General features: G+C 39.6%; 2 protein-coding genes across 2 annotated transcripts in view; both read left to right on the forward strand.

Moving 5' to 3' along the window:
- The window catches only part of LOC129819757 (major histocompatibility complex class I-related gene protein-like), a 46,675-nt gene extending 37,388 nt beyond the window's left edge, over positions 1-9,287 (forward strand). Inside the window, exon 7 of the mRNA XM_055876326.1 lies at positions 5,780-9,287. Coding sequence (XP_055732301.1) covers positions 5,780-5,916 — 137 coding nt within the window. The 3' untranslated portion in view covers positions 5,917-9,287. The remainder of the gene's footprint in view (positions 1-5,779) is intronic.
- LOC129819767 (major histocompatibility complex class I-related gene protein-like) lies at positions 1,382-5,247 on the forward strand. The gene is made up of 5 exons (XM_055876338.1): positions 1,382-1,596; positions 2,938-3,210; positions 3,338-3,631; positions 3,730-4,014; positions 5,114-5,247. The coding sequence occupies exons 1-5, from the start codon at positions 1,527-1,529 to the stop codon at positions 5,245-5,247; spliced, it is 1,056 nt and encodes a 351-aa protein (XP_055732313.1). The 5' UTR covers positions 1,382-1,526.
- Positions 9,288-26,788: the final 17,501 nt, after the last annotated feature.

Here is a 26,788-nt window from a genome sequence, read left to right on the forward strand (position 1 = left end):
TCTTACAGTTGTGGTGATTGAAGTTTGTTTATTGTCCCATACTGTTTCCTGTGACTCTAAAAACTGCACAGTAAGCTCTTTAAAACCAAGATGTATTGCAATAATGGCTTTTTTATTTACTTTTAATAAAGGGGGGACAGATGCCAAAATGTCATTTTATAGAGGCCACAATTTTATTTTATCAGTGTTTTTGATATGTGAGATGCCAGTTTCACAAAATCCTCCATGTCATTGTTAGATGTATTGAATTGCAATATTGAGCTTTTTTATGTACATGTATTAAAGTGAACAGAGGCCAACATTTCATTTCAGTCCACAATTTAATTTTATTATCATCAGTATTTTGATGTATGTATTGCGAATGTCTTACATTTAAGAATAAAGTTCTTTGTTAAATACTGACTTCTGATTTATTGACGTTAAGTTTAGTTGTACAAATGCTATGCTTGACTGATAACATTCAATTCTATATTGCGTGAATTGGCAGTAGAGTTGTTCCCATGTTACTCTAAATAGAGTAAATTACAGTTTGTAGAGTTAAATATAAACACTGAATAGAGTAGAAATAACTCTGAAAATTGAACTCTGCAACAAGAGTATTTTTTACTCTCTTTAGACTGGAACCAAATGTTATCTTTTGTAGAGTATAATTGTATTCAATTTGAGTAAAATGTACTCAGATAAATGTACTGTGTAGAAAGACCAGAACCTAGGAAGAAACCTAGAGAGGAACCAGGCTATGAGGGGTGGCCAGTCCTCTTCTGGCTGTGCCGGGTGGAGATTATAACAGAACATGGCCAAGATGTTCAAATGTTCATAGATGACCAGCATGGTCAAATAATAGTAATCACAGTAGTTGTCGAGGGTGCAACAAGTTAGCACCTCAGGAGTAAATGTCAGTTGGCTTTTCATATCCGATCATGTCAGGGCATTTCATATGCAGCAGCTGTTAAAAGGGTTGAGGGTTTGAATGGTGCACTTGAAGAGTAATATGGTTGTGGATAGGCCTTCACTGCAGGCTGCAGGGGTTTCCTTTCACCAGCAGGACCCAGGTATTTAAAAAGTTAGGAAGGTGGACGTTTATAGCTATGATGATAAATGGCACTGCCAAGGTGGAGAAAAGGTCCAGGAAGATAAAAATAATTGTGGAAGCGGCAGAGCAGTTCCTGGGGTTGAAAGATTCTGCGAAGGAGTTACATGGAATATTGTCACAAGTGTAACACCCTCTCAGGGGAGATATGGAGAATTGAAAGAAGGAAGTAGTGTGTTTTGTTTTGGCAATGTAGCATTTTTATTTGGGTGAATTAGGTTAGTTTCCCTATCACGTATGGATTTTCTTTTTACCTTGTTTTCGTTTCGACCAGTCCAGTTGGCGGCGGCAAAACACCCTTTTGGGTTGAACTCAGCCATAAAACCCACAGAAGGAAGAAGGAACGCAACAGATATTTGTGAAGGCGCTTTCCAACGACATATACTTTTTAAATACGGATATAGCTTAAGAAAACGGTTGTAGTTTAATTAGCAAGATGTATAGACCTAATTTGATGTTTTTTGTTTTATATTTTTCACTAGAATGTATTTGCCGGAGCCAAAGCGGTAAGTTGTGTACTCGATATCAAAAGTGAAAGTAAACGTTTACAGCCAGGCGTGGCAAAAGAATAATAAAAAAATATTCATTTTAAAATCGCTTACCATATATACAGCTGTGGTCTATTAGCATAACAGTCTACTTGTTGTAATTGCATTGTAGCATTTCTAGTCGACCTTTACGCCCGTTCCTTCATCCATTGTATCGCTTACTGGAAAGCTATTGCGCATTTACAGGCCAGGCACGGTGCAATAACAACACAAATGTGTAAGGAAACCGATAAAATACATTGCGCTTTTTTACTTTGCTTAGAACAACAAGGCATAGCATTATCTACATTTTTTATCACAAAGTAAAACATGTGCCAAGAAGATTTTATGTTTGTAATGTGTTTGCAATTTTACAGTAGCCTATATACTGATAATGACTACTGCAATTTTACACACATTTGTTTATTCACAAAAAAAAACACATGACAACTAACATAACACTTATACACTCACTGATAGACAAGGACGGTCATACAATTTTATAATACGATATACAACAACAAAATAACAATACATGAACAAAGGAAAAAGGAAATACATTTGATTTATTTTCTTGATATGGTAGAGAATCCGGGGGATAGCCCCGACCGGGACTCAAACCTGGATCTAGCGACTGTCAAGCCAACAACTTAATAATTACACCAAGAGGTCCGAGCTACTTGATGAGTTCGGTTGGTGTTTTGTTAAAGGGATATTTCAAGATTTTGTCAATGAAGCCCTTTATCTACTTCCCCAGAGTCAGATGAACTTGTGGAGACCATTTTTAAGTATATGCGTCCGGTATGAAGGAAGTTGGTGGTACTTTTGAGAGCCGATGCTAACTAGCTGTCATTGCGCTAACGCTATTTAGCAGTTGCACTAACGTTAGAGGTAGTTTCACAAGCCAATGCTAACTTCCTTCATTCTGGACACAGAGCCATAAACAGTTGTTCACCTGACTTTGGGGAAGTAGATAAAGGGCCTCATGTCCAAAAATCGCAAAGTATCTCTTCAATACATTAATATGAAATAGGTTGATTTATAAGTTGCAGAATGTGTCCCACTTCTCACTAATGCATGAGTTTGGGCTTATTTGTTATTGATATGCCACCTACCATTTAGACAACATCATGCAAGGCCTCTCTGACACTATTAATTGAATACATTATTTTGTTGGCCGTTACAGCCCTACAGCATGATAGAGATAAATATTTAACATGCAGTCATTTCCTATTCATGTTTTACAGCATAGTCTGAGTAACATGGAGAGAAGGCAGATTCAGACAAATTATCTTAATGTTAAAAATGTTTTCCCTACAGACATCTACTCCCTGAATTACATCTACACTGCCCTGTCAAAGCCACTAGAATTGCCTGGTATCCATGAGTTCACTGCCATGGGTCTGATGAACAACAGACAGATTGATTACTATGACAGTGTGTCAAAGAAGAAGATTCCCAAACAGGACTGGATGAGGGAGACGCTGCCAGCAGACTACTGGGAAAAAGGTACTCAGTCACGCAAGAGCAAGGAGCAGTGGTTCAAAGTCAACGTCAACATCCTGATGGATCGCATGAGGCACAACAACACTGGTGAGGGAACACCTGCAATCTATCCTACGCTCACCATTAATCTTTTAAAATTGTAGGTCATTAGTTATCCATGTATATTGTCATAGAGGCATCATTGACTGTCTTTTTCATTTGTTTTTCCTCTCAGATGTGCATATTCTTCAGTGGAAACATGGTTGTGAGATTGAACGGCAGAGTGACGGCAAAGTGAAATTCATAAAGGGCACCGACCAATACAGCTACGATGGTGACGACTTCCTGGCCTTTGATGATGTCACTATGCAGTGGGTGGCCCCAGTTGTTCAAGCTCAGATGACTAAGAGGAAGTGGGACGGGGTGCAGATCCTCAACCAGTACACCAAGGGATACCTGGAGAAGGAGTGTGTGGACTGGCTTTCCAAATTCATGGAATATGGGGACAAAGAAATCAGTAGGGCTGATTGTGAGTACTTAAATAGTATAGCCTAACAAACAAAAACAACCATTTGTACATGTGAGATCAGAAATAATATTAATGTTCTCTGTTTATTCTCTCTTTAGCCCCTCCAAATGTCTATGCATTTGCTAAAAAGGCCAAAACTGCAGGACATGTCCGACTGACCTGCATGGCCACAGGTTTCTATCCCAAAGATGTAGAAATGCATATTAAGAAGAATGGTGTTACATTAACCACACATGATGGAGTGCAGTCTACAGAAGTCCTACCCAATGATGATGACACCTACCAGATCAGGATGAGTGTGCAGATCCCAGAGGCAGATAAGGAAACTTATGAATGCTCTGTCAGCCATAAAACTTTGAAGAAGCCATTTGTGGTAAAATGGGGTAAAGTATGGCTTATTTGGTTTAGTGTTATTGATGGTTAATATGGTTTAGTGTTGTTATTGATGGTTAATATGGTTTAGTGTTGTTATTGATGGTTAATATGGTTTAGTGTTATTGATGGTTAATTTGTTTTAGTATTGTTATTGATGGTTAATTTGATTTAGTGTTGTTATTGATGGTTAATTTGGTTTAGTGTTGTTATTGATGGTTAATTTGGTTTAGTGTTGTTATTGATGGTTAATATGGTTTAGTGTTGTTATTGATGGTTAATTTGATTTAGTGTTGTTATTGATGGTTAATATGGTTTAGTGTTGTTATTGATGGTTAATATGGTTTAGTGTTGTTAGTGATGGTTAATATGGTTTAGTGTTGTTATTGATGGTTAATATGGTTTAGTGTTGTTATTGATGGTTAACATTTACATTTAAGTCATTTAGCAGACGCTCTTATCAAGAGCGACTTACAAATTGGTGCATTCACCTTATGATATCCAGTGGAACAACCACTTTACAATAGTGCATCTGACTCTTTTAAGGAGGGGGGGGGGGGGTTAGAAGGATTACTTTATCCTATCCTAGGTATTCCTTAAAGAGGTGGGGTTTCAGGTGTCTCCGGAAGGTGGTGATTGACTCTGCTGACCTGGCGTCGTGAGGGAGTTTGTTCCACCATTGGGGTGCCAGAGCAGCGAACAGTTTTGACTGGGCTGAGCGGGAAGGTTTAGTGTTGGTTTAGTGTTGGTTTAGTATGGTTTAGTGTTGTTATTGATGGTTAATATGGTTTAGTGTTGTTATTGATGGTTAATTTGGTTTAGTGTTGTTATTGATGGTTAATATGGTTTAGTGTTGTTATTGATGGTTAATATGGTTTAGTGTTGTTATTGATGGTTAATTTGGTTTAGTGTTGTTATTGATGGTTAATATGGTTTAGTGTTGTTATTGATGGTTAATATGGTTTAGTGTTATTGACACAGGAAACAGTCTTAATTTGAACTGAACAGCATACTAACAACAGCTTTGCAAGTGAAGCAGGAAGGAAACTGATGTTAGCTTCTGGTTACATATTGTTGCTTTTTATAAATACTCTGCCTTTTGTTTTTCAGATGGAGAATGTTGTGATTGCAGTAGTTTCGGTGCTATAATCATTGGGTCAGTCATCGCCATTATTGTAGTTCTGATCTTGCTTTCGGGGGTCCTGTTTGTTCTGCACAAAAGAGGGACAATTGGTAGGTCTTGATTTATATCAATTAAATTGTTTTTGTTGTTGTTAAATGTTAAGAAAATATTAATCAAAGGTACTGCTATGAAAGGTGGGAACTACGGCCTAAATCCATATGAATTATAACATTTCTATGTATTTTTCTCTTTACACATCAAAGTGATTCCTGGCTTGAGAACTACAGGTTAGTATCGCAGCCTCTCCCTCGGTCTGTATACATGTCATTTATCAACATAATGGTCAAATTGTTACGTATAACATACTTTTGACACTAGTTGTAAGGACAACATGATGCTTTTATATCAAAACTAACTGTTCATCCAATTGTAAAGACACCCTATATAACAATCAAGTATTTACTGTGTTTAGATATACTTTTTGGTTCTGAAAAATATGGCCTATTTAAGACACTCATTACATTATCCTCTTCTGAAGAGAGTGGTTGCATTGAATACATCGCGTTAAAATGTGTGCGTTAAAATGTACTTTTGAAAGTCACAGATAATTCTGTTTTTTCTATGTACTGAAACTTTAGATTGTGTTTTTCCAGCTACTGGCAATGAAGTGGAATTTTCTGGAGTGAACACTTTCGAGAATGGTAAGGCAACAAAGTCTGTAATGCCACAAATAAACAAATTACAGTACATGAAGTTAGGTGTTGCCTCAAGGAAAGTTGCTTTTCTGTGACGGACATACAATATTCACAAAACTAACTAAAGGCTGCATTTTATAATTTAACATTTTACAGATGCTCTTATCCAGAGCGACTTACGTAGTAAGGGTATACCATTTCTAGTACTGGTCCCCCGTGGGAATCTAACCCACAACCTTGGTGTTGCAAGTGCTATGCTTTACCAATTGATCCACGCGGGACACTGTAGAATTGTATTGTAGCTATACATTCAAACATCTACTGACATCTTCCTCTGTTTTTCTTTAGCTAATCATTTTTAAAATGTTATTTCACCTTTATTTAACCAGGTAGGCCAGTTCAGAACAAGTTCTCATTTACAACTGCTACCTGGCCAAGATAAAGCAAAGCAGTGCGACACAAACAACAACACAAAGTTACACATGGAATAAACAAACATACAGTCAATAACACAATAGAGAAAAAGTCTATATACAGTGTGTGCAAATGAGGTAAGATAAGGGAGGTAGGCAATAAATAGGCCATAGTGGTGAAATAATTACAATTTAGCAATTAAACACTGGAGTGATAGATGTGCAAAATATGAATGTGCAAGTAGAGATACTGGGGTGCAAAGGAACAAAAAAATAAATAACAGTATGGGGATGAGGTAGTTGGATGGGCTATTTACAGATGGGCTACGTACAGGTGCAGTGAGCTGCTCTGACAGCTGGTGCTTAAAGTTAGTGAGGGAGATATGGGTCTCCAGCTTCAATGATTTTTGTAATTCGTTCCAATCATTGGCAGCAGAGAACTGGAAGGAAAGGCGGCCAAAGGAGGAATGGGCTTTGGGGGTGACCAGTGAAATATACCTGCTGGAGCACGTGCTACAGGTGGGTGCTGCTATGGTGACCAGTGAGCTGAGATAAGGCGGGGCTTTACCTAGCAAAGCCTTATAGATGACCTGGAGCCAGTGGGTTTGGCAATGAATTTGAAGTGAGGGCCAGCCAACAAGAACATACAGGTCGCAATGGTGGGTAGTATATGGGGCTTTGGTGACAAAATGGATGGCACTGTGAAAGAGTGCATCCAATTTGCTGAGTAGTGTTGGAGGCTATTTTGTAAATGACATCGCCGAAGTCAAGGATCGGCAGGATAGTCAGTTTTACGAGGGTATGTTTGGCAGCATGAGTGAAGGATGCTTTGTTGCGAAATAGGAAGCCAATTCTAGATTTAATTTTGGATTGGAGATGCTTAATGTGAGTCTGGAAGGAGAGTTTACAGTAACCAGACACCTAGGTATTTGTAGTTGTCCACATATAAGTCAGAACCGTCTAGAGTAGTGATGCTGGACGGGCAGGCAGGTGCGGGCAGCGATCGGTTGAAGAGCATGCATTTAGTTTTACTTGCATTTAAGAGCAGTTGGAGGCCACGGAAGGAGAGTTGTATGGCATTGAAGCTCGTCTGGAGGTTAGTTAACACAGTGTCCAAAGAAGGGCCAGAGGTATACAGATGGCAATGGTATACAAGTATACAGATGGCAATACTAATGGCAATGGAGCGGCTGTAATGGCGTTAAAAGGAAATAGCAAGGTAAGACAACAGTCTTCAATCACACAAATAAACTAAATCAATTAGGTTAGGTGTTGCTTCAGAAAGTTGATCGTAAATTACACATAAATGTATTCATAATGAGTTCTACAAGTATGTGTAAATACGATCCAAATGATTGTAGATTTTGGTTTTGCTGTTCTCAAAACATTGAGAACATGGCTGACCCCAGTATGAGAGATTATCTGTGTGATCATTCACCATAGTCCAAAGGTTTCCTTGGTTACTCTTTAAGACAAGCAATGTTAGTATGATAATGAACATGCAGGGAAATCTGAGTTACAGTATGCCAGAGAACAGAACAAGGCACTATTATCAATCACATATACACTAAAAAACATTGTTTGCTTACCACACAATCAGCATATGTTTCATTAACAAAATGGTTTCATGATATTTCAATCCTTATCAAATTTTTGGGGTGGCCAGATGTTGGGCAATATCAAATTACTGTATCATCTTTATGGACAGTTATTTTACAAATGTTTTATTTCATGGTTAATAAATAAAATAAATAGCTATGTGATACAAGTAACCCATAATTAATTTAGATGAAATAGATTTTGCAGTACTTTAGATGACTGCTTTGTCTGACATTGTTGGTTGTGAGTTGTTTTTCCATGTCATTAACAATAAGTAATCAGTGTAACTACATTTTCCACTGTAACTCGTGTTCAATCTAATAATGCACATCTTTTCCATGTTGTCTAATTTATGTGCAGGTGGATAGATGACCATTGGTGGCCAAACTTCCTGACCGGACCACGAAGGAACATTAATTCATTTCATAATTTTATAGGATGGCTATTGATAACACTATTCAGTTGCACGTTTTCAATCTTATAAGCTAGTGATGGAAATTATAGTTACTTTGATTCAATGTGCTAAAAACTGCTGCATTTAATGGTTTTTGCTGTTCTTGAGTAAGTACTTGCTTCCAAATAGAGACTCATAAGTGGGGTGGATAGGCACCGTTTGGGTCGTACATTTCATTGTTTTACTGTTACAGAGGATGTTACTGTATGGAGAGGCATCTTTAAGGTTATTGTATCATTCTTCAGGGATTATAACTAGACTTGTACTAGATCAGGTACATAAGCCAATTGGCCAATTAATGACATGCTCATATTTTAAGTAACATTTCAAAAGAGTTATAGACAAACATTGCAAATACTCTAAATATTAACAATGCTCTACAGTATTAAACAACACAATTTGTACATATATTTGCAGGATATTAAAACAAGATATACAATATGTTAAAAACACGAATGAAACACACAAATGTGTTATGGAGAAAATGTGCTTATTTGTTAATCAAAATATTACTTGAAATATTATTTGTTATGATTGTTTATTTCAACCTAGGGCCCATTTCATAACCGTTCACTGGGTTACCAGGCTAAGACAAAGCTACACTCTTGAATGAATATACAGTGGAGTTTCTTTTAATATCACATTTTAAAAATTGATTTATGGAGAAGACAAATAATTACAACATGCAGCCTTGAAGGTCAAGACAAAAATATTGTTTTCTCTTATGCCAGAAACCTAGTCAGTGTTTTTTAATGAATAGGGTCTCTAGTGTTATGAACTCTACCTGTGGACTAAATGCATTCACCAAATGATTTAATACATTTTGCATAGCATTGCTGTTACTATTTACTAAACCACTATTTTACAAGGCTTATTGCATACATGCATGCCCACGGACGTACACACACGTACACAATGTATGTAACCTGTACTGCTTTTGAAACATCCTGTATGATTTGTTTTTCTGAAAGAAATAATAAAAAAATACTAATAAAAGCCACTTTTTTGCACATTCTATAATTCAACATAGGGTCTACCATGTATTCAACAGTACATGCCAACATTTAGTTTAAAAGTTCCAAAAGTATAGCCTGTTCCACATGAATTTATCTACAGGAGGATAGTATTGGCTAATGATAACAGAATTGTAAGCAACAGTGCATTTGCACATAATTCTGATTTTGAATGGTGTGCAAAGACAAGGTTTGACTATTGGTTATGAAGTACAGTTGCATCAGAGAAGAGACTTTGGACTTTGTATAACACCTGTTCAACTTAATGATCAGGATCAACATTGGAGTTTACTTGTTAGAGAACGCTAAGAGCACACAGTCGTAGCATTGTGGGGCAGACCTGAATTAGATACAGAATGTAGTATATTTGTATATTTTAGGGTCATACAATACATGTGAGGGTTCAAAATGTATTTTGTTGTAGTTTTGCTCTTGTTTGGGACACTTTCATCAGGGAACAGCAGTAAGAAGGATTTTACTTCTAGAAAATGTATCATAAGTGAAAATGCGGTTGCCCAACAGATTGACGGCACATTGAAATTCATAAAGGTCAGTGCGACCAATACAGCTACGATGGTGACGACTTCCTGGCCTTTGATGATGTCACTATGCAGTGGGTGGGCCCAGTTGTTAAAGCTCAGCTGATTAAGAGGAAGCGGGACGGGGTGCAGATCCTCAACCTGTACACCAAGGTTCTACCTGGGAAGGAGTGTGTGGACTGGCTGTCCAAATTCATGGCATATGGGGACAAAGAACCGAGGCTAATAAGGACTGTGAGTATTTACAAACAAGCTGCCATTTGAATGGTCATCTGAACCTTAAATAGTGTAAATGTGGATTACAGAAAATTAACACTCCTGTTCTCTGTTAATTCCCTCTTTAGCCTTTTTCATAAGTACTCACAATCATCCCTACTGAATTGGTATGGTTAAGTCTTCCCCCCACCCCCTTTTTTGCATTGTACTTTAAAGTTAATCAATTATTTTGGCGTTTTAGTAAAATATCAACAGTAGGCTATGTAGCCTCCATTAGGATGTTGACTTTGAACCACTGCTCCTTGCTCTTGCGTGACTGAGTACCTTTTTCCCAGTAGTCTGCTGGCAGCTTCTCCCTCATCCAGTCCTGTTTGGGAATCTTCTTCTTTGCCACACTGTCATAGTAATCAATCTGTCTGTTGTTCGTCAGACCCATGGCAGTGAACTCATTGATACCAGGCAATTCTACTCTCTTTGACAGGGCAGTGTAGATGTAATTTAGCGACCATTTCTCCACTGGTCACAAAGAGTGAGACATGAGTTAGTTGTGACTCCTGAGTAGAGATAAAATGCTTCTTCAAAGACCAAAAGAATTGAGGACGATTGTTTTAAGGCAGGGTTTCCCAAACTTGGTCCTCGGGACCCCAAGGGGTTCACGTTTTGGTTTTTGCCCTAGGACTACACAGCAGATTCAAATAATTAAGTAATAATCTAGCTTTGATTATTTCAATCAGCTGTGTAGTGTTACTGCGAAAAACAAAACGTTCACCCCTTGGGGTCCCGAGGACCGAGTTTGGGAAATGCTGTTTAAAGGAATATCAAATTAATTGGAATTCTAAATGAAGGGATGATGGTGATAAAATGTACCTTAATCAAACTGTTACATTTTATATTATTTGTATTTAATAATCATTCAATTTTTTGTTCACCACTTAGCCTACAATGGTTGTTGAAAGAGACCAAACTAAAAAAACGGATCTTTGATCAACGAAATTGGACACTAGGCTAGTCGGCACCATAGCATTTCCAACCAATCAAACGGTCCTTTTCTGTTGCCAGGTGAGATAGTTTTCACAGGTGTACAGTCAGGTATAGTCAATGTACTTGGCAGCAACAGGCAAATAATATAATTGTAGCCTAATTATCAATACAGTTTTAAGAACTAAATAAAATGTTGAGACGTAGTTATTAAGTAACAAATTATTATTTTTGACAGTTCACGCACATTTCTTGTGTCAACAGAACAATAAATAACTTAATAAAACAACATTTTCACAGGATACAATAATTGAAAATGAATTGTCAACATAATAATTTCTTAATATGATTTTTTTTTTACTTAGCAACTCGGCAAAAAAACATTTAACTTACAGAAATAAACATTCTTACCGCTGTCCCCCGTCGAAAGTGTCGCAAAAAGGAACCAAGGTAAGACAAAATAGATTTTGAACGCACACATGAATGTTGAACGGCCCGAAAATAAGAAGACTAATATGCCTAAATAAAGTCTGCTTCAAATGTCCAGGTGAACTGGACATTGTGACAACAGAGTACCTTGGCTTTCACAACCAGGAGAGCTCTAGTCTTTCTTCATGGAACGTGGTCAAACAGGTCAAACAAGTTTGGTTGGTTATGTAAACTGTAACTGTACAATAGAAATCAAATTATGGTTCCAGCACCAATACATCTGGTAAGAAAAACATGAAAACACAAATGTTCATTTTCTATATATAAAATGTGATTCACAAAAATGTTATTCAAGTGAAAACACATTTCTTTTGGCACATTTTATTCTCACAAGGAATCCCACTACGATTTTCAAAAGATCAAAATGATCATAAACTAAGAACTTCATATCCAAGCCTATCTGATCAGAATGGTAAATGCTTGGAAAGGAATACACCCAGATTCACAGTATTTGTTGATTAACAAAACAGAATCACACGTTCTTTGGTTTGGATGTGCTGTCAGACACTTTAATGTCTGAGAGAAAAGAGCAATAAAGTCATTATGGGAATGGGTGCTTGCTCTTTATACTCAGGGCTATAGTTGCAGTAACAGTAGGAATTCTAATAACAATAATACAATCATTTAGATAACTCTATGAATTACAATAGAAGTTCAATATTACCAGAGTCGTGGGTGGACAAGGACCCATTTCATGAACCTAAAGAAATAAATAGTAGTGGTGTGTTATTGTTACATGTCCATGTAGTCTTTTGATGTTGATATTTGTTGGGGTGTTTGGGGATGTTGGTTAATATATGGTTTGTAGTGTCAATGCCTGTAGTTGGATGCAGGGTGGTATGGCTGCTGGCACCAAATCTGTTAAGTGCCCAGATACTGTTAAATTATATTACCTCCATTTGTCAGCATTGCCTCCCTCTCTAGACGTTCCCTGCTGCCTTGACCTGGAACAGCAGAACTAACATCAGCACTTCCACAGTTTCAACTGCATTCACTGTGTACTTAATAAATATACAATAAAATAACTGACAATACTTTTTAATAACATTACCAGAGTCAGTGCTGCTAGCACCATCTTTTATCACTTGGAAAAGATAATATTATCGTTCTTTAATTAGATACAGATATACAGTATTGAGTGTTAAATAGGCTCATAGCCGCGTGAAGTAGGTCTGCTGAGGGTGCTGCAGAACCCTGATTAAAAATAAATCATACAAATTGTGAACTTGCCCTTTATTTATGAGGCATTTCTAATTTATATTCTTGAAGAATCAATGGGTATGTATTATGAATTTATAAGTCCACAAATGCATGTAGCAACGACAGATTTCCCCTTTAATTGTGAACTGCTTTACAACGCTGATATTCTGCATGATCGTTACAGATTGAATCGAGCTCTTAGAAAGGTGTCCAATAGATTTTCTTTACCTCAGTACAAATCACATGGTAAACGTGATAACATATGAATCTTAGTTCTTACATCAACACATGAAACAATGAGTAGTTTACAAGCACACTAATAATTCGATATTAAACTGATTATGGCAGAAGGCCAAGTATGGCATTAGTCATGTAAAAACCTTACTCTGCTTATCTTAATCGGCGTAAAATCATAATCGAAGTAAGCATACGCTGATTAAAACACCTGTTTTTCTGAGCAATCTTTCGAATTATTAGGACATGTAGAGCTTAATCAGCGTTCCAGCTGTGTATTTGATCTGTGCATGTGCAGAACCGGGTAGCACAACACCCCTCTATTATGCACGAGTGAAGTGAATGTTCCCTGAGACTGTGGTCTTGGGGAGAGCAGTTAGTGATATTCGTCAGTTTTAAGTATAAAAGTATCTGCATTAGGCCATAAACGGAGTTCCCAGATAAGTAAGGCCTGTTCATGTGTGTTTTTGACCTACGATTTACCACACACACCAGCACGCATGCACAACTTACCGGATACCGTGGGATTTATTTTGTGGGATCTTTTCAATTTGGTTTTAAATTGGGTGTGCAGAATGATGGAAATGTTTGAAATGTTTGTAAAGGGTTTCGGAAGGACAGGGAAAGAAAAGGGCTAGGAAATATTGAATGGTGTCGAATGCCCTGTATCCTGACTTTCTGGTGAGGCCTGATCAATCTCATTAGAAATGATCGAAACAGGTGGGATTTAATTATAAAATGAATAAGAAACACCAGTCTCTATTCTATTTTACCATTACTTTATGAGATACTATTATTTCCTAATGGAGTTGTAAATCTAAGTTGATTGGTTATTCAATTTAATACTTTTTGAGTTAACATGCAGCGTTGTTGGTTTTTGAATCACGATGTGAAACGTGTTCAAAGGGGAAATTACCAGTTCCCTGGGGCTCTGGTCTTTAGGTAAATACACAAATGTATTTTGTTCAGTCTGCATATAGAAGGGAAAATATGTTAATAAGGGTTGACAGTTACTCCAAATGGATTGTGATATGTGTATTACTGATTTCACTTTTGTTTTTGTTTCAATACAAATTTCCCCAGATTGGGTCTGCTGGATTGTTGGGATACCCCCATGGGTTATGGTGCTACCTCCCTGATCTGGTAACTCTTCCATTTTTACATTTGACATTTTTGTCATTTAGCAGACGCTCTTATCCAGAGCGACTTACAGTAGAGTGCATACATTTTATTACATTTTTACATACTGAGACAAGGATATCCCTACCGGCCAAGAGCAGACGCTCTTATCCAGAGCGACTTACAGTAGAGTGCATACATTTTATTACATTTTTTTATTATTTTTATTTTTATTTTTTTGTTTATTTTTTGTTGTTTTTAATTATTTATTTATTTTTTAATATTTTTTTTACATACTGAGACAAGGATATCCCTACCGGCCAAACCCTCCCTACCGGCCAAACCCTCCCTAACCCGGACGACGCTATGCCAATTGTGCGTCGCCCCACGGATCTCCCGGTTGCGGCCGGCTGCGACAGAGCCTGGGCGCGAACCCAGAGACTCTGGTGGCGCCGGGAGACCCGGGTGGCGCAGTGGGGTCGCCAGCAAAATAAGAGAGGTCGCCAGTAAAATAAGGGAGTATGAACAAAATTTTGAAATGGTTTCAGCAATAACAGTATGTTGTTATGCTCTTTGACATTTGTCGTAGAGATAAGGTTATTAAGAAAATTGGGAATGTAATAATTTGTCATATAGTCAATGCTTGTCTGGATTTCCTGAATCAGAAACGAATTGAACTAAACTTTTGTTCTGATCTGTCCTCTCTTGTGGTTATCATGGAAGGTGATGTCTGATGTCAGATTGTGTCTTAATGCATGGTAGGAATAATTTGACCACAAACAGTGTGTGTGAACCTCAAAACCCTTCCTAACCGGCTGAAGAAAGAGCGACAAAGAAGTTCAATGCGATAGTAACAACACTCCTATCTGAGTCCGAGCCGTTAACCTGGGTACAGGCGGAAGGACTGCGCCATGAGTCCTGAGACCGCGCATGTGGAGTGAGCATGGAGAGATAACATTCAAACTTCTCTCAAGCTCCTGGTGTACAGGTGGGAGACATGGACCTAACAAAATGGTGGTAGCGGCTCAGGTGAGAGACTCGTATGTGGGAAAAACAGATGACTTTATATTGAAATTGGGGCATTACCAAGGCCCATCAAATGTGACAGGCATGAGTCACAAATGTGCCGTTGGGAATGAGGAAGTGCCAAGAGGAAGGGGGGGAGGGGTGATATTAAGGAAGGTCTACACACTGCGAATGATTTAGACTAAGAATGCATTGAGATACCGATATTTCATCACCATGCCACTCGAGACAGGAAAACAGGGACAAAGGGGGGTTGTAATGAGAAGAGTCATTACCGGCAATAAAAGGTCCCGTTTATAAATGTACATTCTAACCGTGATGATGTGTGCTAGGTTGAGAAGCTCGATTTGGAGTGATAGACTCAAAGTAAAGCACTAAAGACTGTCATTCTGAATTTGGGTTGGATCATTTCTAAAATGTTTTAGCTATGATTCGGCTACAGCGAGAGAGTTGCTCTCAAACTGTGAGGGGTGGGTGCACTGCCCAAATGTATTAGGCCTAGGGAGGCTGTATAAACCTTATCTTTAAGTGTCCTCCAATAGGGAGGTTGCTAGAGAACTCACTGGATGATAGCTTGGGTCAACTATTTTTAATTTAATTATATATATATTTTTTACCATGTCGTCAGAATTTTTATGTTAAATCGCATCAGTACATATAGATTGCTCGATGATACGGTACAATTAATTGCATACAAGGTTCATAGTCTGTGTCTTGCGTTAACACCCAAGGATGAAAATGAAGAAGACGGGCATGGAGACCAGCATGACATGAGCATAGCACGTAAAGGATGGGCGGTTCTGTCCCCAGTTGTAGTAGCATCAAGGGTGGTGTGAAATTATTAAACATGTATTTTCTCTTTTCCCTGTTTAAGTCAATATGTTTTTAGGTTTCGTGGAACACAGAGTGATCATTGTTCCAGAGGAGGGACTGATGTTTATAACTTTAGAAGTGCATTAGGAGTAGTGACCATGGTGCATTAGGAGTAGTGACCATGGTGCATTAGGAGTAGTGACCATGGTGCATTAGGAGTAGTGACCATGGTGCATTAGAAGTAGTGACCATGGTGCATTAGAGGTAGTGACCATGGTGCATTAGGAGTAGTGACCATGGTGCATTAGGAGTAGTGACCATGTGTTATGGGTTAGATGGAACGATATATGTGCAAATGTATCTGTAGCAGGAGGCGAGGTACACATGAGGTCTGCGTTTGAGACAGAAGGTTTACATAAGGCTGTTAAGTGGGATTGAATGTGACTGAGGTGAAGATCTGTTGAGGTCGGGGTGATAGTGGTATCATCCCCAGAGACTATGTATATTGCTACAGGAGATAGCTCGTAGGAGAGGGAGGACAGCTAACTGCACAATGTAGGGACTATTACACAGACCCAGATCATGGTGAAAGTAGCAGAGATAGTGTTGGAATTTCAGACACTTTCGGGAAACCTGTGACTCAGAGTTTTGTTAGGTTGGATATTCTTCCAACGTCATTGATCTCTTTCCCTTTTATAACAGCCAAACAGACAGCGAACAATTGACAGATTCCATGCAGTAGTTATTCTCACGGCAGTCGCTATAGGGACAATAACTGAAGGAGGCGATAGTAACAACATGGAATTGGACTACGGCGCAAATTGGGGATTTTGTGCGTCATGGGCAGTGTTAGTAGTAGCAGGGGTTACTGTAGTAGCATGGGTTGGGAGAGTCTATGTTGTCAGGAAATGACCCATGCGTTGCAGTGTGTATATTCCCAGGTGAAAGCGGCACATGAGGAGCAGGAGATAAACGAGAGCACGGGCTGAATTCTGGAGATTGAGTCAAGATACACTAGGAGGGGGGTGTTGGGACAGCGTTGGTCTGGTCTACACACAGTACTCCTTACAGCACCTGCAGCGATAAAGATCGTCATGTCTCTCCTCGGTGGGTTCACCCTTCTCACGTGAAGTGAGGTCCAGCTGCATAATGGGTGAGCTTGAAGATGCAGTGACAGAGGAAGCGGAGCTAAAGAGAGAGAGAGAAAGAGTAGATTCGACTATAGACATGCAGATGGGTTGGGTCTTGGAGCTACTTTAACCACCATAGTTGGGTTGGGTTAGTTGCTTTAATGCATCAGATGAAAGGATAGATGTTGGGGTAATTGTACTCTGGACAACATTCTGGAGGCATTGATGTGAAAGCATATACAGTGCTGGGTTACCTCAAGAGGTTGTAGCGTTGATTAGGGATACGCATTTGCCTATCAGGTGACGTGCCTATCAGGTGGCAATATCAGAGGCGCCCCTCAGTCCAGAGGAGCCCCTCAGTCCAGTGCTGCCCTCTACTAGGGTCTCCAATCTGGGGTCGGTGGCGAGGGTCGCCACTCCTAAGGTGCCACATAAGTGGGCCGAGAATATGGTGGAGTGGGGTCCACGTCCTGCTCCAGAGCCGCCACCGCGGTAAATGCCCACCCAGACCCTCCCCTATAGGTTCAGGTTTTGAGGTCGGAGTCCACACCTTTGGGGGGGGGGGGGGGGGGGGGGGGTACTGTCACGTTCTGACCTTAGTTCCTTTTTTACGTCTTTATTTTAGTTTGGTCAGGGTGTGAGTTGGGCTGGGCATTCTATGTTGTTTTTCTATGTTTTGTTCTGTATTTATATTTCTATGTGTTTGGCCTAGCATGGTTCTCAATCAGAGGCAGGTGTCAGTCGCTGTCTCTGATTGGGAGCCATATTTAGGTAGCCTGTTTTCTATTGTGTTTTGTGGGTGATTGTTTCCTGTGTTAGTACCATACGGTACTGTTTCGGTTTTCATTTATTCTCTTGTTCTTTTGTATTTTGTATTCATTCTTATTAAAAGATATTATGGATACGTACCACGCTGCATTTTGGTCCTCCTCTCCTTCCACCAACGAAAGCCGTTACACTCAAAGCCTCTGAACCTGAGGAGCAGCGAGTTCTCCACAGAGAGCTTCAGGGTCACCTGGACTCACCTGGACCCCAACCAGAGGAGGAGACACTAAAGAGTTATTTCTGTCTGTCTAGTTTTCTGTCTGTCTGTCTAGTTTTCTGTCTGTCTAGTTTTCTGTCTATCTGTCTGGTTTTCTGTCTGTGTCTAGTTTTCTGTCTGTCTGTCTATTTTTCTGTCTGTCTGTCTGGTTTCTGTCTGTCTGTCTCTGTTTGTTTTTTCTTCTATTTTCTACTGAAATGAATCTCCCTCTCTCTCTCTCTCACACTCTTTTTCTCTCTCCATGGTGAATATTCTGGTGAATGGTAACATGAACACCTACCTTCTAACTGGACTGATTCCCAACACTGAATACAAGGTGGCCGTGTCCTCCATCTTCAGAGACAAGTTCGAAAGTGACGCCATGACCATCAAAGTCAACAGGTAAACTACAGGATATGTAACTAATGCAACCATTATCAAGGACTTACTGCAGACCTATTATTACAAAGTCGCATTAACTTTGTAATTGCACTTTTGAACTTTGAACATAACAAGGCCAATGTAGTTGATTATAGCTGAGTATGTATGGTGATACTATTAGGTAACGTTTAGGTGAATAAAGACTGTGGGGTTTACCAAACAATTACACAAAAAGGCAGCAGGGTTTACCAAAAAATTATTAACCATTAACCATTTAGAAATAACTCATGTTTGTTTTCATTGCAAAGGTTGCTTTGATCACTTATCGTAAACCACGTGGTACATTAGTCATAAACAGGACATACAGAGGAGTTACTGTAGTTCTGATCCAGAACAGGTTTGTCAAGGAAGTAAAACACTGAAGAATAACAAGCATGCTGTTTGACACAATGAACCTAGGTGTACTTCACATACTTTCTAGGTGTACTTCACATACTTTCAGCTTTAGTATGAAGATCGACAAGGATAAGATCCTCCTTCAAGATCAAAACAACTTACTTGTTGTCATGTTCCTACATAAGCCACATAGAGTAGAGGAGCATTATTGTGACAGAATACAATGACTTTGGAAAAAGTTAAAAATGTTGTTTAAGTTAAATTTTTGTTTTTGGTGCTGCTCTATGGACATCATTGAAGACCGAACGCCTACAATGATGACGCCATACCCATTGAACCCATTTTTTTACAATCACATACTTCCTCACTAACACACAGGCATTGATGGTTGTGCTATTGTACACATTTAAAGATATCCATTACAAAGCTTAAGTGTCCCACTTTGCTAAGTGTCCCACTTAACCAAAACTCACCCTAATGGGGTATGGTTTATCTAATAATGGGTGTATATTGCTATATCCATTTTTTTTACCTCAACAGAATGGGCTTCTTTCTAGTTATTTTACCACCTGAATTTAAGGGGATTTGTCGCTACATAAACACACTCAGAAAGAAAACAGTTGTAAGGCATTTCATGTTTGCCAAAGATCAGGGGTGAAAGTAAGGCGGTAAGGTCCAGTGCGTCGTCCCGGCAAAATAAATAGTGGGGGAACGCCGTACCTGTAAAACGTGAGCCTATCACAATTAATACAACATCCCTCAAAAATATAGGCTATTACACCATTATCTAACATTACTGCATGTCAGCCGCATTAAACATTTTCCAATTAACATGGTCTATGCTCCAAATTGCATTGTGGTTTGAGGAGAACACTTACATTTTGTCAAGGTGGAGATGAGAGGCCGAGACCGAGGCCTGCGTGGACAACAGTGGATGCATCAATTCAGACTACAAGTGTAGGCCTAATGACAATGGCAGTACACGTACACAATACACGTAGGTGTTTTGTAACAGATGTCTCTTTCCATTCATCAAATTGCGGCTGCACAGTGCATTGTCGGGGTTTGGATGCTGAAATGATTTAGTGAGTGGACGAATGTGCGCGGATAGCCTACAGGAGCGCCTTTGTTAAGTGATTGTTTGGCAATCAGATGAAAACCTCCTGACTGGTTGTGGTTATTCCACATTAAAAGGCATAGGCGGCATGTCCATAAGGCTAGGGGAAGCTACGCTTTCACTAAAGTAAATATAATTAAATTGCTAAAATGATATAGCCTAATTAGCTTACTCCTGTCTATACAGAAATAAATAAAATAATTGAAAATCGGATACTACACCAGAAAGCATGATTTGGCCTACAGTTGGAAGGGCTCGCATGTTGGGCAGCACGTGCTGCAAATACCAAATAGATTATTGTTGAGTTGCGACTGTCAGTGAAAAGCAGAGACCCAGCAATGCATATCATATTATTTATTTAAATGTAATGATTTCCTTATATGAACTGTAAGTTGTTAAAATCGTTGACATTTTTTCATCTTGTGTTTATATTTTTGTTCAGTATATAATAATGCTATGGGAAATTTAAGCATTTCATGATTATTCCGCGTGACTACTTGTTTTGTTCCACAGTTTGTCATGGTTGTTATGATATGGTATCAATATCAATGTGCACATAGTTTAGAGTTTCACGTTTTAATGTAATGTGCACAAGTACAGTGAAATGCCTTTCTTTCCAGCTCTAAACCCAACAATGCAGTAATCAAGAACAAGATGTAGATGATATTGTGCAGTGAGTGCCAGGAAATGTGTGGGTGCAATATCAAGTAACCCAACCCCACCCCTAATATGACAATATGAGGTCTTTGTACTTTAATAAATGGTCTGTATTAACTAATGGAAACATAGGATGTCTTTTATTTACTCGTTGTCTAAAAGAATTTTTCAACAGATCAGATAGCTGAAGTAAATTCCTATCAGTCAAATCGGAGAAGTCATACCTTACTAGACTGCTTTTAACAGACCTGGTTTAGTTAGGATCATGCTACAATCCTCTTAGACATGCTCTGGATCTTTGGCAATTAGGAAGTATTTTTTAAACCTCATGCTTTGGGCTGTATGTTTCAATGTGTAGTTCATACATGCATAATCTATGAGCAGAATTACTGTTTTACCTCAATCGGCCACAAAATCCCTAGTTTGAAAGCGACTGTTTTCTGGAAGCCCACATGGGCCAGCCCCCTAGCAATTCGAGTTTCAGCCAATGAGCTTCAGCCCCTTTCCCATTTGAGTAACAGCTAGCAAGATGCACACACAGCAGAGCAAGAGAGGGAGCACATAAGCTCAGCAAAAAAAGAAACCCTTTTTCAGGACCCTGTCTTTCAAAGATAATTCGTAAAAATCCAAATAACTTCACAGATCTTCATTGTAACCGAGGCCTGTACTCTTTCCCATGCTTGTTCAATGAACCATAAACAATTAATGAACATTGTCGTGGCAATTTCCTGTATTACCAAATGAGGAGAGTTACAAACCACACACCAGTCAGAGTTATACTTAATCTTTTAATAATATGAGCTTCACCATAGCCCTTTGACTCTCAGATCAATTCAGTGTCTATAATGAATTCTGAGAGTGCCTACAAAAGAATACCAAGATCTTTTATAGCCAAGATACACCCCTCTCAACTTACATGACGAACCACAGATCTTAGGAAAACTTCATAAAGGGCCTTTTACTTGAGAAAGGAGTATCCCATAGCCAGATAGCATTAGCTATAAATTATCGTTCAGTTTGGTCTCTAAGACGAGGTTCTAATCTCGTCCCTGGTACTTCATAGTACCAAAACATTACCTCATCCAAGGCATAACTCAATTGTCAACTCTGTTTTCTCCCATCTCAAGTAAACCTCACTCCTGGACAAGCTCACTGAGGGGAGTGAGCCTCTAGGTCATATACTAGCTCAAGATAAGTGCAACATCAGAGGGGACATACAATGGTTCCAGACACTGCCATACTCCTCCCCCCAATGGGAAAAGGAGGGAGTGACTGGCGTACAGACATTGTGGAGACAACTAACTGGTTCCCCATTAATCACGCCATCCCTTCACATGGTTTAAAAATAGGTAAAGACACATTCACATAAGAAGACAATGTTCCATTCTGTCCTCCTCCCCTTCTGATATTCTGCATAGCACCAGATGGTTTAACAGATACATTCACATATGAAGACAAGCCTGACCTCTCCCCTCTCTGGGCCCCAAGTGATTTTTCCCTCGCAGAGAAGGGAAAAGTGCAACTGCCAACAGTATAGTCCAAAGGGAGACATTCTAATGACAAGTATCTCACATAAGCATATTATGTAAATAAAACATCTTATTTATCCATGTTACCCTAGTAATTCCGATTCATCCCCCACAACATGTACCTGTGGAACAGTCATTAAGACACTAACAGCTTACAGACGGTAGGCAATTAAGGTCACAGTTATGAAAACTTAGGACACTAAAGAGGCCTTTCTCCTGACTCTGAAAAACCCCAAAAGAAAGACACCCAGGGTCCCTGCTCATCTGCGTGAACGTGCCTTAGGCATGCTGCAAGGAGGCATGAGGACTGCAGATGTGGCCAGGGCAATAAATTGCAATGTCCGTACTGTGAGACGCCTAAGACAGCGCTACAGGGAGACAGGACGGACAGCTGATCGTCCTCGCAGTGGCAGACCACGTGTAACAACACCTGCACAGGATCGATACATCCGAACATCACACCTGCAGGATGGCAACAACAACTGCCCGAGTTACACCAGGAACGCACAATCCCTCCATCAGTGCTCAGACTGTCCGCAATAGGCTGAGAGAGGCTGAACTGAGGGCTTGTAGGCCTCACCAGACATCACCGGCAACAACGTCGCCTATGGGCACAAACCCACCGTCGCTGGACCAGACAGGACTGGCAAAAAGTGCTCTTCACTGACGAGTCGCGGTTTTGTCTCACCAGGGGTGATGATCAGATTCGCGTTTATCGTTGAAGGAATGAGCGTTACACCGAGGCCTGTACTCTGGAGCGGGATTGATTTCGATTTGTGCGTGATTTCCTGCAAGACAGGAATGTCATGGCCAGCGAAGAGCTTGGATCTCAATCCCATTGAGCACGTCTGGGACCTGTTGGATCGGCGGGTGAGGGCTAAGGCCATTCCCCCCAGAAATGTCCGGGAACTTGCAGGTGCCTTGGTGGAAGAGTGGGGTAACATCTCACAGCAAGAACTGGCAAATCTGGTGCAGTCCATGAGGAGGAGATGCACTGCAGTACTTAATGCAGCTGGTGGCCACACCAGATACTGACTGTTACTTTTGATTTTGACCCCCCCTTTGTTCAGGGACACATTATTCAATTTCTGTTAGTCACATGTGTCACGATCGTCTTGATAAGAGAGAGAGGACCAAGGCGCAGCGCGTGAAAAATACATCTTCTTTTAATGAAGGAAAAAAACAAACACTTACAAAATAAACAAAACAACCGATCGTGAAGCTAAGAAACATAAGTGCTGACACTAAACACTTAGACATAGACAATCTCCCACAATCACCTAAAGCCTATGGCTGCCTTAAATATGGCTCCCAATCAGAGACAACAATAACCAGCTGTCTCTGATTGAGAACCAAACCAGGCAACCATAGACTTTCCTAGAACTCTCTCCTGAACACAACCCCATACACTATTCAACACCCCCTAAACAATACACACACCCTAAACTAGACAAAACACACAAACTTCCCATGTCACACCCTGACCTAACTAAAATAATAAAGAAAACAAAGAATACTAAGGCCAGGGCGTGACAACATGTCTGTGGAACCTGTTCAGTTTATGTCACAGATGTTGAATCTTGTTATGTTCATACAAATATTTACACATGTTAAGTTTGCTGAAAATAAACGCAGTTGACAGTGAGAGGACATTTCTTTTTTTGCTGAGTTTGTGTGACAGAGCAAGCAATTTTCAGGAAACACTTTTGGCTCGTGAGCACTACTTTCAGAACTACTGGCTAAAAGTATACAAAAGTACAGGACAATCTCTTTAAAAGGAGAATTTACTAAGCACAGAGGACTGTCTTCTGTGAGAATAACCGCTCTGTTAAGTAATTAATTTAATCTATAGTTTGGGTGTGACCTCAATAAACCACTTATGATTGTGTCGTGGAAATTCTTACACAGTGTCGTGGAAATTACCACGAGGGACACTCAAAGTCAACCTTAAATGAATCATTGTTTATTGTCAGCGCGCTGGAGAGGTTCCAACAAACTTAATGCACCATAATGATTTTTACATGGCAAACAGAAAGCAAAAGAGAAGTTATCTTTCGTGTTGGAATTTCCGACATAGTTGGTGTTGTATGATCGTTATAGTAGTCTGGTATTATGACGTTTTTACATAAATAGTTCAATTGAGAAAAGTGACTGATCCAGAGTATTTATGAATTATGTCTGTAATGATTGGGATTATGTCAGGAACCTGTCACACCTGCTCCCGCTCTCCCTCTCTGGCGCCAGACTGCCTACATTACGCACACCTGTCACCATCATTACGCACAGCTGTGTAATTTTGGACTCACCTGTACTCCATTACTTAGTTGATTATCCCCTCTATATTGGTCTGCTCCTCACTTTATTCCCTTTGTCAGTATTCATGTCGTTGTTTTCTTGTCCAGACGCTGTTCCGTTCCATGTCCGATAATTATTAAATGTTAACTCCCTGTACCTGCTTCTCATCTCTACCAACGTCGATCCTTACAAAACCGGACAATGGAATTCTTTCAGCTGTGTCTGTGTCCTCCCTGTGAGATGACCTTAATGACTGAGACCTTAATGAGGTTTCTTTAAATCCTAATGAATCACTTCACAATCAAGCACAATAATTGGACACTTTAGAGTCCATCAGTTAAGTGAGACTTGTTTCCAAGCCAGAAGAATGTAGATGTCAGAGTTACGTTACACTTGTGTGTCAAGGGCTCGATTAACCAATCACGATGCTGTCAGCTGATAAACTCTTAATTTATGGGGTATTTAAAAGGTCAGGGTGATGTCAAGGCAGAAACACAAACTCTACAAGGTAAGCCAATGGATATATCAATGCTAATGTGGTTGGTATTAGGTGTGGATGTTGATATTCTGTTTATTTCTGTGTACTAATATGTACAGCAGGTACATATGATTCAGTGCTTACATAGTAAATGGTTCTAACTAAATATCTGTAGAAATCTGTGCTGCTGTCCTATCTTATCTAACCCACTTAGTGCTATTTCAGGGTAAAATAATATTTTTGTGTGGGAAGAAGGAATGGTGTTATGATGTGAATCTTCTTTGTTGCCCCACACAGTTAATTTTGTATTATTCTTGAATAGGGCCCTAAGAATCAGGGCTTGCAAATATCTGGATGGTTTGCAATTCATGATGCATTGACTCTTTTTACTTTTGTGATTTATTTCACAACTACTTTATCTTTCCAACAACCTATAGATGAGATTATCTTAGTTCCTTCTCTGTGCCTCTCAGCCGATGATCACTTTTTTCTCACTGGCTCTGCTGGTTCCCATCCCAGGGGCACACGGGCACCCCCACTTCCCCCTTGCCATCTTGCCCACATTGGAGAACCCTGAGTGGGAGGCTGACTTACTCCAGCTCCAGGCCTCCCTCGATGTCCCAGGGGCTGTAGCTGCGGCGGGCCTCCGCTCTTGGGGACCGCTGCTGGAGCTGGGACCAGAGGACCCACGTCTGGGCCTGCTCAGGGAGCTGGTGGCAGAGAATGGCTGGGGACAGAAGGGCATGATGAGGGAGGATCTGGAGAGGAGGTCGCTGGGTCCCTTCCCCGGCCACCCTATGGAAACTCTGCACTACCAAGAGGGGGAAGAGGAAGGCGAGGGGGGAAGAAAGAGGAATGAGGCTATCACGTCCATCATCGGCGGGCTGCAGGCTTTCAATAAAGAGAAAGGAGGCTTCGGGTTCCGGAAGGAAGTAACAAAGGAGGGAGGGGTCGGGAAAAAGAGGAGGCCCTCGAACTTCTGGAGTGTGGGGAACTTGGAAAAGGGTAAGGTAGAGGGCTGGAGGATGAAGATGATGAAGGGAGGGATGAGTTGACAGTAGAGATGTACTGATTGACACCTATGTCAGAGCAATCAATCATTACGTTATGATGAGATGTGTATCATCAGAGAAAAAGAGAAAGTTTACCAAGTGGTCAGAAAATGTCTGTTAATGTAAAATACAAAGTCTCATAATTGTTACATAATACAATGATTGAGGTTATGTGAATGTTTATTTTATGTTGTCCATGATTTAAGCTATCCATTCCAACCTACAATGAAAAATCACAGTATTTTGATAGCGTTTTTATATTTTATTTAAAATTAATTGCATTACAATAACAAATGAACATAGGATATCACTACAAGTATATTTTCTCATAAGAAACATACAATAACATTAAAGTAAAGCAAATAAATAAAAATCACTTCACATGAATTGTTAGTGACAACAGTTTCAAAAGTGTAAGCACCTCAAATAAAATAACGATAAGGGGTTTCATTTGTTTTTTGTTATTGACTCATAGAGATTTAATTAAATATTTGATTTCAAGTAAAAATATGTTAGAATATTTTCATAGCCGTGGCTATATTTTTCTTCAGTATGACGCCACAGGCTACAGCCACGGAAACGTCCCACGCTCTATTTTACCTGACAACAGCTAGGTTTATTTCAGCCCTCAAATTATTGGATAGAAATACTCTTCAAACTCCTAGGAAATACACCATATTCAAAGGACAGTCGTGAAGGAGCTTTCCATCGACATATTATTTTTAAAATAGGGATATATCTTTAAAAAACGTCTGTAGTGTAATTAGCTAGATGTATAGACCTAATTTGATGCTTTTTGTTGTATATTTTTCACTAGA

The sequence above is a fragment of the Salvelinus fontinalis genome, chromosome 22, assembly GCF_029448725.1.
Source record: "Salvelinus fontinalis isolate EN_2023a chromosome 22, ASM2944872v1, whole genome shotgun sequence".
NCBI lineage: Eukaryota > Metazoa > Chordata > Actinopteri > Salmoniformes > Salmonidae > Salvelinus > Salvelinus fontinalis.